Source organism: Dunckerocampus dactyliophorus, chromosome 9 (assembly GCF_027744805.1).
Source record: "Dunckerocampus dactyliophorus isolate RoL2022-P2 chromosome 9, RoL_Ddac_1.1, whole genome shotgun sequence".
Classification (NCBI taxonomy): domain Eukaryota; kingdom Metazoa; phylum Chordata; class Actinopteri; order Syngnathiformes; family Syngnathidae; genus Dunckerocampus; species Dunckerocampus dactyliophorus.
Genome location: NC_072827.1, coordinates 14,458,763 through 14,478,063, shown reverse-complemented (window position 1 = coordinate 14,478,063; position 19,301 = coordinate 14,458,763). Strand labels below are relative to the sequence as shown.

Below are 19,301 nucleotides of genomic sequence, written 5' to 3'. Positions count from 1 at the left end.
TACTCGTGTTCAGAAAGATATCCAGACAAGGAGTAGCTTTACAGAGTATTTTAAACAAATACAGACAGAAAATTTGATTTTGGAGTCTTTGCGTGTGAATGAAATCAACAGAATGGCTGGATAAGCTTATTCCAGTCGGTGTCACCTATCCTGGTGGCATCTCTTCATCAGTGGCACCAAATGTTGCCCTGTGAGTCTGTTGTACTCACTAAGAATGTAGCTTTCCTTCTGCAGCATCTACAGGCACAGCAACAAATTACTCAGCAGGTTATCAACTGTCATATTTAGGTGTTATCTCAATGTTTTACAATCAGAAGACGCAAAAAGAGGGCATTGAATCAATTTTTAGCCATTCTGTGGTTGAAATGGGATACTGTAATCCCTAATAAAATTCTCATCCAGGTACGAATTATGTCTTCTTAACTATACTAATTAGTGTTTAAACGTTACAGAACGCCTACCAGTGAATGGCGAAAATACGCGTGTCATCGATACACCCATGCAAATGTCTATTTGGAACACTTGCTCCTACCCCTCCAAACCCTCCATCCGATTTCAGATCAACATTTGGGATAAAAGTGACTGTTGTAATTATTAGATTATGTTCATCTCCAGAACACTCTCAATTGCCATTGTTCCATAGCAATGGAAGCTAACAAGCTAAATCCTCTCATGCTTACTAAACACATTTTCAAGTATAAAATACTGTATATAGCTACTCACAACTAATGAATTACTAAGATTATCGATGCACACAACTGTGGTGCCTTCAAAGACTGCTGGACAAAGTACGACATTTCAATGCTTGACAAAAAATCTAAAAATTATGGGCTTTTTTTTTAACAGTGTTACACGTATGCTGTGATTTTTTTTTTTTTTTAACCAAAAATCCGCTAATTTGCAGTGTTAATGTGCAGGGATACCCTGGAATACAGTAGGGAGAGTAATAACAGAGTTATTTAGTATTCTGTTATAAATGGCATACTAACACTCATTGGACACATTACCTGATATGTTCACCTGCACTTTAAACGGCGATTCAGGTTCAAAGGTAAAGTACAACCACAATAAAAATGTTAAGTGATGATGACTGATTCGCTTTGGAGGATAACAGCGCGCGCGCGCACACACCAGCATTCTCTGAACAGGCTTCTTCATTAAGCATGATGTCTCCACACATACCTCACTCCATTCCTCCTCCGTCTCGTGCCTGTAACCAAGCAGGTGGCAGATACCATGGGCAACCATTACCTAAAGCAATAACCAATGGGATTGTTTACCCCAATCAAGATGTGTTGGTAAAATGCACTGGACATCTATGCTACTCACAGTGAGTGTTCCATGCAGATCTAATGATTCCTCCTGACACTGTCTCATAACAAACTCCACACCCAGGAAAATATCCCCAAGGTTGAGCTCATCTCTGTGAAGGGGGCACGGCATCTTGCCAGGTCGCAGTCCCTATAAATCCATTCAATATTTGGGGAGATAACTATGAAAAATGTGTACATATGCCAAGTTTATTGTAACCAAGCCCATAACTACATGGGAGGATCTGGTTAATGATGTCAAAGCCACAATTAAAAAAAACATATGGAGAAAATTATTTCTATTTTGGGCTACTAAAGATACCTCGTGGAATGGAAAAGAGAGGACGTCTGTAGGTGTGTTTTTCTTCCTGTAGATGTGATTTATCTGTTGAATCCTGCGGTCGTCCACACAAATGATGCCCAGGTCGAAGTTCTGGATGCCAAGAATGTGCCTCAGCGTGTTCACGTCCTTTCGCAACCTGGCACGGCGAAGAGGCACCACCTTCTGGAGATTCCGCACCACTACACCCATTTTAAAGCGCCACTCAAAAAGACGAATAAGAAAAAAATTGGAGACACATTTGTGGTAAAAATGAACACACCCCGGTTGACTGCCACTAGTCTGTCTCGCAACAACTGTCCTTCCTGAAATCAAGGTGACACGCCGGGAGTATGACGTACAAAGTAAGGAAGCCAGATGATTTATGAAACGTGTGGATGTACACCCAAACACGCGAACACTAACATAGCTTTTTCAAAAGTATGGTTAAGCATTTTTAGACTGCTTCGATCAATGAAACTGACTGCAATGGCGGAATACAAACTGACGGCTCGTGTGGCATTCAATAACACTGTGAATTGGGTGAATTATTTTTTTAACTACTTGCTGTCACAACGGCTAGCATATAAATATATTCACGAATATGAAAATATTACAAGATATTATTGGCTTATTAGAGTCGTCAGCAGTGTCTGGTTGGACCGATTTGAGGTCTAACAGCGTAACCTGCAAATTACATTTTTCAGATTTCCCAGTAGCAACAAACGCTGCATAACATTGCCGACCGGAACCGGAAATTCGTATGAGTGACGATGGCGGCTATGGTATCTAAATTACTTTACTCTCGGCGATTTAGATATACGGCGTTTTAAAACGAGGTCGGTTTCAGTCCTTTAAGTAGGTGTATTTTTATAATAATGACGCGGATAGTCGTGACATTAATTCATTTGGATGTACAGTATGGAGCCAGGCCCCTCCCATTATATTCGGGCAATGAAAATAAATCATTACATTGTAGAAAAAGCTATACCGTATTGACACTGAAACAAATATTCAATTCAAAAACAAAATGAATGTAGGTATGTTTTGTCCTATTATGTGTGTTTCGATTCTAATATATTAATTTCATTCACTCATAAAAAAAAAAAGTTTGTAATTTTTTCATTACTGCTCGTAAATGCAGCAACAGAATGTGAGCGCGTGTAGAAATTATAATAATAGCTCTCTGATTGGAGGACTTCCCAAAAGATCCGCCCATATTATTGTCCACACGGCCTGTGATTGGTTAGCACCGCCTCTGGTCATGTCTCTCCATGTCGAGTGTCTTTCGAAAGATATCGCCATGTTTCCTGGGAAATGGTGTGTAAACTTATTTAAACAGTCCAGTCACGCCTCTTTAAAGCACTACACTTCCCAGGGCAAGCATGGAGGAGGCGGAACATTTGGAGAATCTGAACTTATTCACACCGACAACAGAGAACTTTACGCTTTTTGCTCGAGATGACTGAGGGGGTGTAAGTTGCCATGTTTTTCTAAATAAGACTAATTAAGCCAAATGATTGAATGAAAACTAACGTTAACACAACTGAACTGCGTTAGTTAATTGTTATGAAAGATGTTACTGATCCAAAGTTACTTTATGTTTTTTAATTGGCTGTTTCTGACATGCATAGTATTTACACCGATATAATGAATAAAATACAGGATATATAATGTTTAATATATTTTGTATAAATATATTTGTATATCATGTTCGGGATCAATATTGCTCCCATTTATTTTTTTAGTAGTTATAGTACAGTAAGATTGTATACACTGTAATGTAACCTAATCTGCTCAATATTAATTTTATTTTTTGAATAATTTTAGCTTTTATTTGGCTAACTGCAACTACAGCATACTTTAAGAAAGTCTGCCAATTATTTCTATGCCAATTATTTTGTCGCTCCAGCCTACTGGAATAAATATGATGGATTTGTTCTGACTGAAATTTTGAATTTACTGTATATCTGCCCAGTCCTTGGCTGCCCTCTAGTGGTGTTCATGTAGTTTACAACATTGGTGCCCTTGCATTTCAGTTACAGAATATTACAACATGTCATTATGATAAAGTTCTACAACATTTCAAAGTACAAACACAATAATTCACAAATCATAAAGGCAGAATTAGATTTTTTTTGTGTCAAATATATTTTCTGCTCATCATCATGCAGTATTCATGTGTGCAATAGAGGTCCATTGCATGACTATATGATTATGATCGTATGATTCTTGCCAGGCACCTGCGTAGGCGAGGGGGGCCGCACAAGACGGAACCGGCCACAGAAATGAGGCGTTGGCGGCTGACTAATACTGACGGCAGACAAACCTGGCGTTATGTGGATGATGGGGAGACTCCAGAAAGAGAACAGACCATGCTAGAGGCCCATTCTTTAGGCTTGGACACGGTGGGGGGGTTTCTTACACTTCATAAAAATTAAGAAATTCCCTTGGCAGAGTTGTGGGAAACTTGGATTTGTCAGTTACTTTGTGAATGTTGTGATACAGACTTCGGTTTGAGACGTCGATGTGGTTTGACGGTTCAGTCCTGATATTTATTCCCACAGACGAAGTTTGTGTGTGACTCCCCACACGCCAACACAGCTTTAAATGCAGCCATGAAGGGGATGCTCTTCTATAGTCACCTCCAGGCTGAGGACGGCCATTGGGCAGGGGACTACGGTGGACCTCTCTTCCTGCTCCCAGGTATGACATGTTCTTAGACGGGGGACTAGTTGTTGGTGTCCCTTTACTTTAGTCCCGATAGAGTATTTTTGTCATGGAAGTAATAGCATGTAATGTGGTTACATTTGTGCTTCCCAGGTCTACTGATCACTTGTCATATAGCTAGGATCCCTCTGCATGAGGCCTGGAAGAAAGAGATGGTTCGATACATGCGCTCTGTTCAGCTTCCAGATGGAGGCTGGGGCCTGTAAGACAACAAGACTACTATTATTTATTATTCGATTTTTTTCCCTGCATATATACACATTTTTAAAAATATATTTCAAGTCTGTGAACTCAAATTTTGTGCATTATTCGTTGGCAGACATATTGAAGATAAGTCGACAGTATTTGGCACAGCTCTGACTTACACCTCACTAAGAATTCTGGGTGTCAGTCCAGATGATCCAGATATGGTTCGAGCGAGGAGCAACCTCCACAGCAAAGGTTCAGAACATTACATTTAACTCCAGTCATCCCTTGCCACTTGGCGGTTAAAATTTTGCAGCTTCACCCTTATCACGGTTTTTCAGAAATATATGAATGAATAAATCATGGCGTTTTGTGGTTGAGTACGGCCTATTATTAGTCAAAGCATATGCATATTTAAGCAAATGTTACGTATTTAAGCATTTTCAAGCATAAAAATGGCTAAATGAACGAAAATACAAATATAAGGCATTCAGAATATGTATTCATAGACGCTGCTGTAGTATTCTATACTAGTCACTAGATGTCAGTAATGTTCGGTGAGCCACACAAGCGCCATACTGGATCGCCACAACTGCAGGCTTTTATTGCAGGTTTGAGTTATGTGGCACAGGCACATTAATCCCTAATAAAAACACGGGCTACTGTTGCGGCCGTAATCCTCGGCAAGATGCAAAACAACTCTGAACCCCCTGACATCACTTCCTGTCTGCCACCCACTCTCCCTAGAGAACACATTAATAGCAACATTCACAAGCATGACTCTTATTTATGTCTTAAAGAGATAATGCGTTTTTTTTTTTTTTACGTTAATTTGTATGACATCCCCATCAGCAGTGTAGCACTCTGGTCGGATTTCCGTGACGAGGAACGTAGTTCCGAGTAGTTGCTGGGGCCATTTAAGTAAGAGTTTGGCTCCCCAAAACAATAAGTGTTCACAAGAGTAATGTCGCCTGTCCATTCTTGTATGTGATGAAGATGCTCGCATCTTCCTCCACGACGGAGTGCCGCAGCCATTTTGTTTACTGCTGAAAAAAATCAGAATTATCCGTTGAAGTATCATATTTTGTCTTATTATGTCTACTATATTGGGTAATATGGTGACTATAGGGGTGTTAGTCCATGTCTAGAGGGCTCTAACAATGTTAAACATTTGTTAATGATTTGATAAAGAAAATGTTCAAACTTTTCTATGCTCTAAGTATGAAAATATTTGATTTATAAATAAGGAACCTTACTTCACTTATCACAGTCGGGTCTGGAACCAATTAACCGCAATAAGCAAGGGATTATTGTACTCTTATATTGAGGCAGTAGTTAAGTATATAAACTGTTTGTTTGCAGTATAAAAAAAACTCTGGCTGTTTATCACCTTGCACAGGTGGCGCAGTGGGGATCCCTTCATGGGGGAAATTCTGGCTGGCCATTCTTAATGCTTACAGTTGGGACGGAATGAACACACTGCTACCAGAGATGTGGTAAGTGCCTTACTGGTGCATACATTCATCATTCATGCCAACACTACTCCATAACACATCAACGTCATCGGAACCAGGAAGCATGACTCTGCTTACTGAAAAATCAAAGGATGCAGAGACCACTTTTATATTTTTTAAAGAGCCAAACCTTTTATATATGACACATTCTCTGAACCTTTACGAGGATCTTACATTCTATGTATATTTTTAAGCTGCTAGTTGTATTATTGGGCGGCACGGTCAGGAGATCGGGAAGATGGGTTCGAATCTCCGTTGGGTATCTCTGCGTGGAGTTTGCATGTTCTTGATGATTTCATCCTGGATATTGGGGAAGAAAGGACACAGAAACCTGACAGGAACATCATGGCTTTATTGAATGGTTCTGATGAACTGTAATTGCGTTGTGTAAAATGATTTGCAGTGGAAGTCGTTATTGATGTGCTGTTTGCAAATTACACACACCATTTCTGCTCCACATATAATATTGACCAAGCACAGGAACTTTGGAAATCTAAAAACAATTGCTACCTTCCGTGTCCGCCACCATCACATGCGTTAATTAACATGGGAGGCTCCTTGAACGCTTTCTGTTTTGCTTCTAACACACACCAGATGCAAAACAAGAAGCTTGGCCATTGTTATGGGGCCAAATTAAAGTACTATTAACTTAATTAGTATGTACTTTTTAGTATGTACTAGTTTTTTTCCCACTATTTTTTGTTAACTGAACATAATCATTTTACATGTTTTTTTATGACGTGGTTATTGAACACTGCAAAACATAAGCAAGTTTTGAGTGCAGCTTCACTTCAAATTTGTACCCCCTTGCCAGGTTTTTAGTCAGTCGGTTCGGAGTACATGTCATATCTTTAAAGACAGCTTTGTGTTGTTATTAGTCACATTTCCCATATTTTTCTCCTTATTTTGTGCCATTCTGCTCTATTTTTCCCCATTTATGTTGTTTGATTGTATTTATACAGCGTGCCTTCAAGCCAATAAAAAACAAGCCGTGGGCCGCAAATGGCCCCCAGGCTGCAGTTACGAGACCCTTGGCTTTTTTTGTGGACAACATATACACTCACCGGCCATAACATTCCGATATAAGATTTGTACGAAAATTTGTGTCTGTATAAAAGTAGTAATGGCCGTTAGCAGTTATGAGTTATTGAGGGAATGTTAATATGTTTTTATCTGTTCTTACAAGTTTGCATTATATAATTATGAATTATATTATTAATGGAATTTAAAAATAACTTTGGAGGTTGTAGTATTTGTAATGTTATATACAATTTAATATTGTATGATAAAATATTAGCAAAAATGTGAGGGGTGTACTCATTTTTGTGACATTCTGTATTTTTTTTCATAGAATATGTTTTTAAATAGAATGCACACGGAATTATAGTCAGTAATGAATGATACCAAACAACATTAATTCACCAAATATCAGATCGGTGATATTTAAGAAACTGTAGCTGCATCCATATAACCGTGGATGCAGAGTTATCAAGTTCTGGATCGCTTGACCGGTCCCGTTTTGGCATTTTCATAGGTTGCTCCCCACTTGGATGCCAGCCCACCCCTCTACGCTGTGGTGTCACTGTCGCCAGGTTTACCTCCCCATGAGCTACTGCTATGCTGTCCGACTCGCAGCTGAGGAGGATGCCCTGGTTCTCAGCCTCAGACAGGTGCCATGATTATGTATTCCACCAGGGGGCGTCATTACGCCAGGACTTGAAGACTGACTTCTCTTTTGTTTATGTGGTGACATCAGGATACAACCACTTTTGAACATAATTTAAGTGCAAAAATGTTCAATACTCACACCATACATACTGAAAATTCACATTTTATTTTGATTGTTCCAAACATTGTTATTATTGTACTATTTTTACGATTGATCTTTTTTCATTAGGAGCTTTATGTCCAGGACTATGCTAGCATTGACTGGCCAGCTCAGAGGAACAATGTGGCACCATGTGACATATACACGCCTCATAGTACACTGCTGACTGTCACTTACAGTAAGTATGAAGAGTACTTATTCCTCTCTTGACTATTAAACATAGTCACATTTACCTGAAACTTGCTAGTGATATTATTATTACTTAATGCAATTTTTCACCGCAAAATCCACAGTCACAGCTGGCCTGTGACTGCGTCTCACTGCTGTTTCACTTTCCCTGCAGTGGTACTAAATGTGTACGAGGCTCACCACAGCACCACACTGAGACGGATGGCTGTCAGAGAACTTTACGAGCACATTCAAGCCGATGACCGCTTCACAAAATGCATAAGCATTGGGCCGGTAAATCTTACGAAACGCACACACAAACACGGAAGACAAAATACAGTAGACACACCAACCTTAATCAGTACAGCACTTCTTCATTTTGTTGTACAGTGTTCCCTTGTTTATCACGGGGGGCTAGCTTCCCAAAATAGCCCACAATAAATGATATTGCTGTAATAAACAAAAAAAATCAGCGAAAGGTGAACCGTGATAGAGCGAGAGAACACTGTACAGTAATCCCTTGTTTTTCATGGTTAATTGGTTTCAGACCACACCATCATAAAAATGCAATGTTTTTGTAGTTAGAGCATAGAAAACCTGTTTACGACCATCTAAATATGATTTTTAACTTTATCAGAGCCCTCTAGACATGAAGTAACACCCCTATAGTCACCCTTATGTCACGATCCATGAGTTAGCCTGCATGGCAGTTTACTGTAGTTTGTTTCATTGGCTCAAAAAGGCTGCGGGCCACTTACCAAAACAACATATAATTAATCCTCAAAAGGGAAAGAAAAATTGCTTCAGTAAACAATGTATCGTGTCCAGATTTCCAAGACGATCAACATGCTGGTTTGCTGGTACGTGGAAGGTCCCTCTTCTCCAGCCTTCCAGGAGCATGTGTCCAGGATCCCCGACTATCTCTGGTCAGTCGGCTCCACTTAGGAAATCATCGGCTTTTCAAAGCTTCATCACAGTGGTGTCACTTCACTCTGGCGTGAACAATTTAACAGCTACACAGCTGTATCATAAAACATGGTCCAAAGTCCATAATGCAACTAAATATAGTACATTCTGCATTCCAGGTTGGGACTAGATGGCATGAAAATGCAGGTGAGCAAGCGCAGCACACGACTATGGTGTGTTCAAGGACAGTTTGATCAAAAAACATAATCGGTGAAGCAAAAAAGACATGAACATGTAAAAATTGTGGGCTTTCTAAGAAAGGTACAAGTATGTTGTACACTTTATCTGCATTATCACATATAAAATATAAATTATTACCAATTTATGGTGAATGAGATGTGTTTTGTGTGTAAAAAAACAGCCTATTTTCGGAGATTAAGAAAAAGCGAATGCGCGGAGATCCACTGTATTGTTGCCTGCTTTACACTGTAAAACACAGAACTATTCCTTTAATCACATTAGTTTTGCCAGTTTGTTCCATATTGAAGTGATTTGGTATATGAACCATGCGCAAGTTCGGACTACTTTATTTAGTTTTAATGTGTTTTCGCTCTTTTCTTATTGTGCTCTGTACAGGGAACCAATGGCTCTCAGCTCTGGGATACTTGCTTTGCTGTACAGGCTTTCCTCGAGGTAACTCACTAATATTAATACTGCATTTGTAAGAAGACAGACATCCGTTTTAAAGTCCCAAAACATTACACACAGACCCACAGTCTTTACAATGATGGAACATTAGGGGTCTACTTTTAATTATCTGAACAAATGTGAACCATACATCTGGATGGAAACACTTTCTGTTGTATTTGACAGTTGCATTTGCATTTTCCTCAGCTGTGAGCTTGTGTTTAACCTGTCGGACAATCGAACTCCCACGGAGAACAGTATTAGAACAGGCGTAATTGTGTGAAGCACCATTGACAAGAATTTAGAAATCTGGGTCATCCACATGTTTGTTTGTGTTTGACATGTACAGACAGATTTGACAGTGTGCATTTACACTTATACTGTAAGTTAGGCTAATTCCTAATATATGTTCCCTTTTCTGAGATACCGAGTAAAGCACACATGTATACAAAATCCATCTCATTACTATCTTGTGCTAAAGAATGATCAGCATAGTCTCATCCCAGGCAGGCGCCCAGGATAACCCTAAACTAGCGGAGTGTCTCGGACGTGCCCACCAGTTTCTCACCATCACGCAGGTGAGAAAAACATCCCACCCACTGCTGTAAACCATCCTGTAAACCATACTGCTTTGTGGCTTTTTGTAATAGTGAAGACACATAGAGACAGGCAGTCATTCACAGTCACATACCTTCAATTAACATGCTGTGCATGTTTTTGGACTGTGGGAATAAGCCAGTCTACCTGAAGAGAGCCAACACGAGCACAAGTGCGGTCCACACAAAGACTCAAACCCTTTCAAAGGCACAAACGTCTCAGCGCTAAACCACTTTTGTGACTACATAAAGGAAAACTTCCTTTTTTTTGGAATTTTGCCCATCATCCACAAGCCTTATGTGAAGGTCTTGTTCTTTTTTGTGCCTTCTATAGAGAGAGAAACAGCTAGCATGTGGGAGCTAACAGTTCACGTAATGGGACACACAGCCCCCCAAAAAAACCCTCCAAAATATGCCAACAGTGTTCTATTTACATAACTGACCTGTATATAAACCAGGGGTCTCAAACACAATTTAGCTGGGGGCCGCCAGAGGTAGAGTCTGAGTGAGGCTGGACCGCATCAAGTATTGGGAGTAGGGCTGGGAATCTCGGGGTACCTCACGATACGACACGCGATACATGACTCACAATAACAATAATATCTTGATACAGTCATAGGGTGAATCAAAGAAATAAATAAATAATTTCACAGTTTATATTTTGCGGCATTCAGCTGGGATAGGCTCCAGCTTACCCGTGACCCTAAAGAAGACAAGCGGCATAGAAAATGGGTGGAATTTTTTTACCACATTTTTTAAGTGATTCACTCACTTTTAGTTCAGTGTGGGCCTATGTGTGCATCCTACGAGTACTTGTTGCAGGCCGTATTACAGTAATCTTTGAAGACAAGTTGCGGGCCGCAAAATGTGACTCGGCGGGCCACAAATGGCCCGCGGGCCGCGAGTTTGAGACCCCTGATATAAACTAAGCTACAGCGACATTGTTATTGTAGCAGCTAACACAAAGAACTATTTTTCTGGTGTAGTTCCTCACGCTACTACCCAGCGCTGTTCAAAACAAGGCGTAGGACACCAATCTGCACTGAATAGGAAACAAGAAGAAGCATATGAACAACTACGAATAGATAACCAAATTATCTGTAAAGTATTAGCCCACATTCCATGTTTTGTTTATAAAGGGCTGGATGGACTGTGTTGGGATATCGTGCTGTGTGCGTCATGTACCACAGTCAATATCATAGTGACTTACTCGATGGACAGTTGTCCGTCTGGTCCAGCTGGTCTGGCGTGTCTTTTCCTGTTTAATTTGGGTAGATGGAAAAAAGTTCCTTTCGCTGCAGGGTGTGTTAGCGCTAACAATTCTGTGTTTGTTGGGAGGCAAGCTCTTGGAGCAATGTCCTCCTTGCCATACACACGACGCCTTTCCATCGATGGTAATTCATCATCATCTATCGGTTGCCACACTCCATTTCTATCGACATGGCTTGACAGGCTCCACATTTACACAACCAAGTCATGCCGGTGTAAAGCCTTGCCCCCCATCTGCAACCTTCAAAGTTTCACTCTCTGTTCTTGCGGGCTCACCTTCTAAAACCTGTAGCTCATCCTCCATACATTCAAGATTCAAGATTCAAAAGAGTTTTATTGTCATGTGCATAGTAAAACAGCAGTTATACCATGCAATGAAAATCTTATTCTGTTCATTCTCCCAAGAAAAGAAAGAAAAACACAAGAAAGAATAAGAACATAAGAAACATAAACACATAAACATATATACCAATAAATTAAGCAACAACAACAGAAGAGACATTAATACAAGTAAATAATACAAATAAATAAATAAATAAATAAAGTGCTATGAGTGTGTGTTGCGTGTGGCGTGTCTGAGTGCTTCATTGAGAAGCCTGATGGCCTGTGGGTAAAAGCTGTTTGCCAGCCTTGTGGTCAGTCTCAAAAAGATAAGGTTCTGGATCGTCATTTGTCCAAAACTAGTCGGCGGCGGCGACACACACTTGACACACTGTTGTTCTTGACGGAAGTAACTAGATGTGAAATCACTGCACGCAGGAACAAAGTCATGTTTAAAATGATCAATATACGGCAAAATACTGTAAGTATTGCATGTTGTCATGAATGTACCTGTTAGCGCATGGTCACAGCATGTATATAAAAGGATAAAATGTTGTTGGAGGTTTTTTAGAGGGCTTTATAGTCGAAATAGGTGTGTTCCATGATGTGCATTGTTAGCTGCCTCGTGCTAAATGTTTTTCTCTTTTTAAAACGCACAGAAAAGGGAAAAACGTGTGCTAATGTTTCATATGAGGATTGTGGATGATGGGCAAAATTCCCCCAAAAATGTGCAGTTTTTCTCTAAAATTGACCAAGGTTTCCCCCTTCAATAGATTCCAGATAATCCTCCAGATTACCAAAAGTACTACAGACAGACAAATAAGGTACAAGTAATATCACCTCGAAGGCACTTTGACTTAAAAATTGAAGAGCTTCGGATAAAAGACGTATTATTTTTTTTGTCAGGGAGGTTTCCCCTTCAGTACCCGCGACTGTGGGTGGATAGTAGCTGACTGTACGGCCGAGGGCCTCAAGACAATGATGCTGCTTAAAGAGCTGTGCCCCTCCATCGGCGAGCCTGTCGCCGTGGAGCGACTGTACGACGCCGTCAATGTGGTCAGTAAGCTTAAAACAGATCATGTCGGAAATGTTTTTTAAATATTGAGATTTTGAGATGAGAACATTCACATTATCCATTGCACAGCAGTCGCTGGCTGCAGATAGCAGCATTCAACTGGTTTTGGAATAGGAATATGATGTAGTACAGGTGGTCCTTAACTCCCAAGTCACTCACACTGTACACAGAACACATGAACGACATAAATTACAGTAAAAAAACACAAAATATAAGAATGAAATAATGAAAAATAATAATATAAATAAAATCTAAAGCACGAGAAACCGTTCCATCTCAATAAGTAATAACTGCGTAGTTATTACTGTCGCTTTCATCGGATCAGCAACCTGGAAGTTATGTGTACTGTAGTGTTAGAGTTTTGCGATTTTTGACTGTCTGCGAACGCGACACGAGCATGTGCAGAGAGGACAGTCGAGTCTTAGCACGATTAGGCTGACAGTAGCCTGTTTTTGCAATAAAGTGATTGTTGATCCACCACCACCTCGTCATCTTTACAACGTCCCGATAGACGTTAAAGTGCGATCTTTATCCTTCATGATGGTTGCGACAGTCAAGCGGTTGAGACAAGTGCGGCCAATATTGAGCATGTAGTGTACGGTCGTCCCTCGCCACTTCTCACTTCAACTTTCGCCGCGTCGCTTCATAACGATTTTTCAAAATATACTAATAAGTCATTGCTGTTTTGTGGTTGACTACGGCCTATTATTAGCCCAAAAATATGCATATTTAAGCAAATTGTATCCATTTTTGGCCTAAATTAAGCATTTTCAATCACAAAAATGCCTAAATGAGGTAAAATTAAAATATATAAGGCATTCAGAAGATGCATTCAAAGACATTGCGATGATATGTAGTATTCTACACTGTTCACCAGGTGTCAGTAATGTTGCATTGATGAGACAATAGCCACTGCACGAACTACTCTTATATGTCTTGTGTTCTCTTATGTCTACTATATTGGGTAATACGAGTGTAAAGGTGACTATAGGGATGTTATTTCACGACTAGAGTGCTCTAATAATGTTAAAAACCGTATTTAGAAAATCGTAAACAGGTTTATAGTGCTCTAACTCCGAAAATACTTTGAAAATTTATAAATAAGGAATCCTACTTTGCGGAAATTCACTTATCATGGTCAGATCTGGAACCAGGTAAGCGTGATAAACGCACCACGTGATAACTAGCTCATGAGTGAGGTACGTTTTTAATTCCGTTATGGGCCCGCACGCGTAACCATGGACTGCCATAAACTGGGGACCACCTGTACCGAGTTTTGTAAATGCTATGTGTGACTAACTATTCGGATGTGTTGCCATTCAGCTACATCATTTACAAAAGTTGATAGTATTATTTATACTCTCGCTTGTAAAATAACAGGATAACCAATAAAATAATGCCTATTTCCATCGTGTAGCTATTGAGCATGAGAAACCCAGACGGTGGATTTGCCACATATGAAAGAAAGAGGGGGGGGAGACTCCTGGAGCTGCTCAACCCATCCGAGGTGTTTGGTGAGTCCCTTGTCAGATATTTGTGTCCTTCTATGTTAGAACAAAAGCTGTCTTTCACAGAAAAGGTGAATGGATATATTTGTAGTACCTCAAATGCTATTATGCGACAATATACAAGGATGTACAAGATGTCTTTGTCACGAATACCATCTTTCCTACCTTATGTTCATTTGGCTCAAGACATCTAAGGTAAGAAAGATATAATGAAAAGACAAGCTTTCTAGAGATACACCTTGGATACAACTTTCTGGACTTCTGTCTCTTTATAAGCGTCTTCAGGTGTACTTGTCTCACACTAGACCATTTGTACTAGGGATGCAACCAGCGTACTAGGATAAAGCCATGTACCGTTTGGTTCACAATTCCTCCTTCTGTGCCGCGGTTTTTCAAAGCATTTTGCACTTTGCGTGTGTGTCTGTGTGTGCGCATGCCTGTCGAAGCAGGGGAAAAGCCATTGCCGCGATGTATTGTGCCTTTTCTTACACTGTGTATATTTCAAGTGTGGGACAGTCTGCCTAAAAGCAGACGAAAAGACGAGGGATTCGGTGCATACGTATTGACCACAGCTGCACGCCCTCACGGCCTGTGTTGGCGGTGCGTGAGGTGACTCTGACCCGGTGCTGTTTTTGAAAACTTTTCATGAACAAATTTCATGCTTCATTTAAAAAAGAATTTGATAAAAATAATAAAGAGACAATTTGGGGAGAAAAAGTTAGGGACCGTACCGTGGGTTACCTGCACCGTTGCACCCCAATTCCCCCTCCCTCTCCTGGCCCCCGCTGGCATTCGTGCACCGGCCCATTTGCTTGTCCTGTCACTTCTACACAGTATTGCTGCGATTACCTGACTTTGTGGATTAGTAAGTGTAAAAGCTGATGGCTGAATTTCCTTGCGTGACTGAGTCATGCAGGAAATTTACGCAACAGACACAAAATGCCGATTTTAAAAGTAGAACTAATTTAAAAATGACCTTTGTAGTGCCTGACAAGTACAATATTAATTTCCTCTTTTAAAGAGGATGTGGTGCCTGTTGTGAAATCAATTTGAGTTGATGATCAGCCTTTCACTCTCTCGCCTGCTCGCACATCCACAAACAGGTGACATCATGATAGATTACACCTATGTGGAGTGTACGTCAGCAGTGATTCAGGCTCTGAGGTACTTCCACAAGGTCCACCCTGAACACCGCACAGAGGAAATAAGGTACACAAAACACCAAAAGCCATTAGCACAGTAATTACAATCCAGTCGATTCTTCTTTCTTATTGGTTTTTAGTGCGTATGCAGAACTTTGAAAATTGTGATTGTGTTTTTTTGCCCTCAGGAACACCCTGAGAAAAGGACTGGATTATTGTAGGAAGGTGCAGAGGCCAGATGGATCCTGGGAAGGGTTAGGTCACCTGATGATATGTGATTTTCATTCAGAAGATTAGATGCGGTTGTACTATCATCGTTTTGTACTCGTGTTTAGGTCCTGGGGAGTGTGTTTCACATACGGGACATGGTTCGGCCTTGAAGCCTTTGCTTGTATGGGCCACATCTACAAGAATGAGTAAGTGCCAACCCATCATCATTTCAGGCCTGGCTTCTGTCTCACACTAATGCTATTCCGCCTCCTCCACCAGGGATGTATGTGCGGAGGTGCAGAGAGCTTGTCAGTTCCTGTTGGATCGGCAGATGTCAGACGGGGGCTGGGGGGAGGACTTTGAATCATGTGAGCAACGTTGCTACGTTCAGAGCAGCTCACCTCAGATCCACAACACCTGCTGGGCTTTGTTAGGGCTCATGGCTGTCAGGTGAGGTACTCGTCATCATATGTAACATCTCAAGTGACAATACTATAGCAATGAAACTTTGATATACAGTGTTCCCTCGCTACGTCGCAGTTCACCTTTTGCGGCCTCGCTGTTTCGCAGATTTTTTAAAGTGCATTGTGTTCTGCGTCCTTGTGGCATATTAGAGCGATCTATCGGTGCTCTATCGTATGTGTCTCTTATTGTATTTACTACTGCTACCAGCAGAGGGTGTTGTATAGAGTTTGTTAAAGACGTGTGTAGCTGGAACAAAAATGTCGTCCAGCCACCTCGTCTCAGTATGTGTTTATGTGCCTGTACGAGCATATTAGGAACCCACAGTAGAGCTACAATAGCCAGCTAAATATAGAGCCACAACAGTCCTCATCTAAGGGAGAACCCGCCCTTTGACCATTGTCAATCAACCTCCTTCGTGCAGCACTGCCGTGTTTCCTGTATGATTGCTAGCAAACAGCTTGCAGTGAATGCACCCAAATGGCAGAGGAATCCAAGCATCGCACAAAAAGTTGGACTTCTGGACATGCTGAAAGAAGGTAGAAGTTGCTGCTATAGTGCGCCATTACGGAATACTGTAAATGAATCTTCAGTTCAAGGAGGAGGACGAGGAAAATAACGCGACAGGAACAATATGTTTTAACAAGGATACAAAAACGCTTCAGCAGAGCGGCTCCAGGACAAAGAGGCATGGTCGGGGGAGGGAAATACATGTGATTCACTTAATAATTTCTCGTGTCCAACCTTGTAAGATGATCATAAAAATTCAAATGAAATTTGAACTTTAAAGAGAAATGTGAGAAAATGTTAATGTCTGTCTGAGAAAAAGTATATGGTGAGGGGTTTTACAGCCTTAAATATATATTAATTGTAAATAAAATGATAAAGTTGGCTACTTCGCTGATTTCACTTATTGTGGGTTATTTTGGGAACCTGTCCCCCGCGATAAACGAGGGAACACTGTACTTTAGACTCGTCGGAGTACAGCACACCGGTATAGATTTACCATCCACTGAAAATTCACACTGGAAAAACTCTGGCAACACAATATAACCGTGTCTTGCCGACTGTCAGGCATGGTGGTGGTAGCGTCATGGTCTGGGACTGCATGAGTGCTCCCGGAGAGCAGCGGTTCATTGAGACAAACATGAATTGTACTGTGACATTCCCTTGGGAAACTGGACAGAAATGGGCTGTAAATGCACGTGTTTATTGTGGTATGTTGGTTGTATTTATGTCTTTTTGCAGGCACCCTGATCAGCAGGCCATTGAAAGAGGAATAAAACTGCTGATTGATAAACAGCTTCCCAATGGAGACTGGCCTCAGGTGAATTCTCTCTTCACTGCAGTCTTAGCCATGCTCTACTGTACTTACATTGACACGAGCCCACCAACTATACACCTAATATGATGTTAAACTGCAGTACTGTAAGTAGAATATAATATAAAATATCATTTGAGGTGTCACATGATGTTGAATTGCACCCCATAGGAGAATGTTGCAGGTGTGTTCAACAAGAGCTGCGCTATCAGCTACACCTCCTACAGAAATGTCTTCCCTATCTGGACCCTTGGCCGCTTCTCAGAACTAAACCCCTGCAGCTCTCTGACTGGAAAACTCAATTTGTGAAGATCTGGATCAACTACACGGTACGTGTCGAGGCATGTCACGATAACCAATCAATTAACCGCACGATAAATAAAGACAAACTCGATCATTTTGCCGGCCTCGATATATTGACATGTGCATGCGTGTTTCTCTCTTTATCAGACAGGCTGGATGACAAGAGGATTCACTCTGTGCATCTGCCTCAACACCTTGGCGTATTGGTTCTATAGCGGAATGAACGGAGTGAGTGAATCCTCCTGTCAGTTATTTAGTCTCTTTGTTCCAGAGGAGGGAGGCGGGGCATTAGCGAGTGCACACACAGAGTGCTGCAAGTGAGTGTCGTGAGGAGTAACAAGCAAGCAAACGCCAATGGGTGATTCTCTGAAAGGGGTACCAGTGACAGTAAAGTTACTTCGAGGGGCATGACGCACAGACTACAGTGATTAGAAGCCATAAACATGTCATGAAAATGAAAATACACTGCAAACGTATTGAAGAAACAGTGTCGAATACTTTCTTTGTGCCTGTTGTGTATAAAACACCATCTGATGTCAATTTCAGCCTGTTTGCACCTCGTCATTTTGTAACATGAAAAAGTTTGTGACAAATACAATTAAATAAGTAATACAAAGCGGTGGAACTTAATTTTGCTGTGATTCCCGAAGTATAACACCTCATTGTGCACCAAATGCATTTTGCTGCATCCAAAACACGTACTTCGACCAAACTCTGACAAAACATTACACGTCTGTTTACCTGCCTGCTACATGTTGTGCTGTCATTTTTGTGTTGGCACCGGGATTGTAGTTCGTGTTCTGTCTAGGACCCCTCTGTGTGACCGTCTCACTGCGAGTTCAATGCTGGCTAATGCTTGCCCAATTAAAGAGCCTCTTCTTCAGGATGTGCGGGCCACACTAAAGCACACTAAACTTTGATGTCATGGGCTGCAAGTTTTAGACCCCGGATTTATAGGGCGTGTGGGATCAGGCTCAGCTACTTCACTGAATGATAGTTGTTTTTTTTTTAGACGTAGATTGCCTAAATACACATTCATTCATTCATTTTCTATACTGCTTGTCCTCATTAGGGTTGCGGGTGAGCTGCAGCCTACACCAGCTGCCTGCCGACAAGACGTGCGGTCACCAGTCAGTCACAGGACAGATGTAGACATCGGCTATGGACAGTTTAGAGCACGGCTGTCCAGACTTTTTCCAGCAAGGGCCACATACTGGAAAATGAAAAGATGCAACGGCCACTTTGATATTTTGTATATTTAAAGAAAAAAAATGCATCTCAGCGTATTACTTGTATCATCTTTAGTCTTTTTTTCCCCATTTTTGCTGTTTTTTTTTTTTTTTTACATTTTGCAAATATTTCATCATTCTTAATAATTTTTTGTCAATTTCCATCTCATATAGTTTATTCCCATAATATTACACCTTTTTCCCCAACCTATTTTTC

The 19,301-nt window shown here is 40.8% G+C and overlaps 2 protein-coding genes across 7 annotated transcripts; one reads left to right on the top strand and one right to left on the bottom strand.

The window, feature by feature from the left end:
* Nucleotides 1-16: 16 nt before the first annotated feature.
* ybey (ybeY metalloendoribonuclease) lies at nt 17-2,347 on the bottom strand. 2 transcript variants are annotated; one of them, XM_054787687.1, is made up of 4 exons: nt 1,633-2,336; nt 1,330-1,461; nt 1,183-1,251; nt 17-237 (listed from the first exon to the last, which is right to left on the bottom strand). In XM_054787687.1, exons 1-4 carry the CDS (start codon nt 1,840-1,842, stop codon nt 142-144), a joined length of 507 nt encoding a protein of 168 aa, XP_054643662.1. In that variant the 5' UTR covers nt 1,843-2,336; the 3' UTR covers nt 17-141. The 2 variants fall into 2 exon arrangements, with proteins under 2 accessions (XP_054643662.1, XP_054643661.1); XM_054787686.1 differs by lacking the exon at nt 17-237 and having other exon boundaries at nt 244-1,251; nt 1,633-2,347.
* Nucleotides 1,752-18,745, top strand: lss (lanosterol synthase (2,3-oxidosqualene-lanosterol cyclase)). Of its 5 annotated transcripts, XM_054787681.1 has the most exons (24): nt 2,820-2,949; nt 2,993-3,104; nt 3,869-4,037; nt 4,197-4,335; nt 4,453-4,561; nt 4,679-4,800; nt 5,945-6,041; nt 7,594-7,729; nt 7,957-8,065; nt 8,231-8,349; nt 8,884-8,981; nt 9,141-9,168; nt 9,598-9,654; nt 10,155-10,226; nt 12,608-12,658; nt 12,741-12,890; nt 14,327-14,423; nt 15,521-15,626; nt 15,748-15,813; nt 15,895-15,975; nt 16,049-16,219; nt 17,480-17,558; nt 17,724-17,881; nt 18,003-18,745. In XM_054787681.1, exons 2-23 carry the CDS (start codon nt 3,091-3,093, stop codon nt 17,859-17,861), a joined length of 2,208 nt encoding a protein of 735 aa, XP_054643656.1. In that variant the 5' UTR covers nt 2,820-2,949; nt 2,993-3,090; the 3' UTR covers nt 17,862-17,881; nt 18,003-18,745. The 5 variants fall into 5 exon arrangements, with proteins under 5 accessions (XP_054643658.1, XP_054643659.1, XP_054643656.1 ...); XM_054787683.1 differs by lacking the exons at nt 2,820-2,949; nt 2,993-3,104 and adding an exon at nt 1,752-1,994; XM_054787684.1 differs by lacking the exons at nt 2,820-2,949; nt 2,993-3,104 and adding an exon at nt 2,365-2,414.
* Nucleotides 18,746-19,301: the final 556 nt, after the last annotated feature.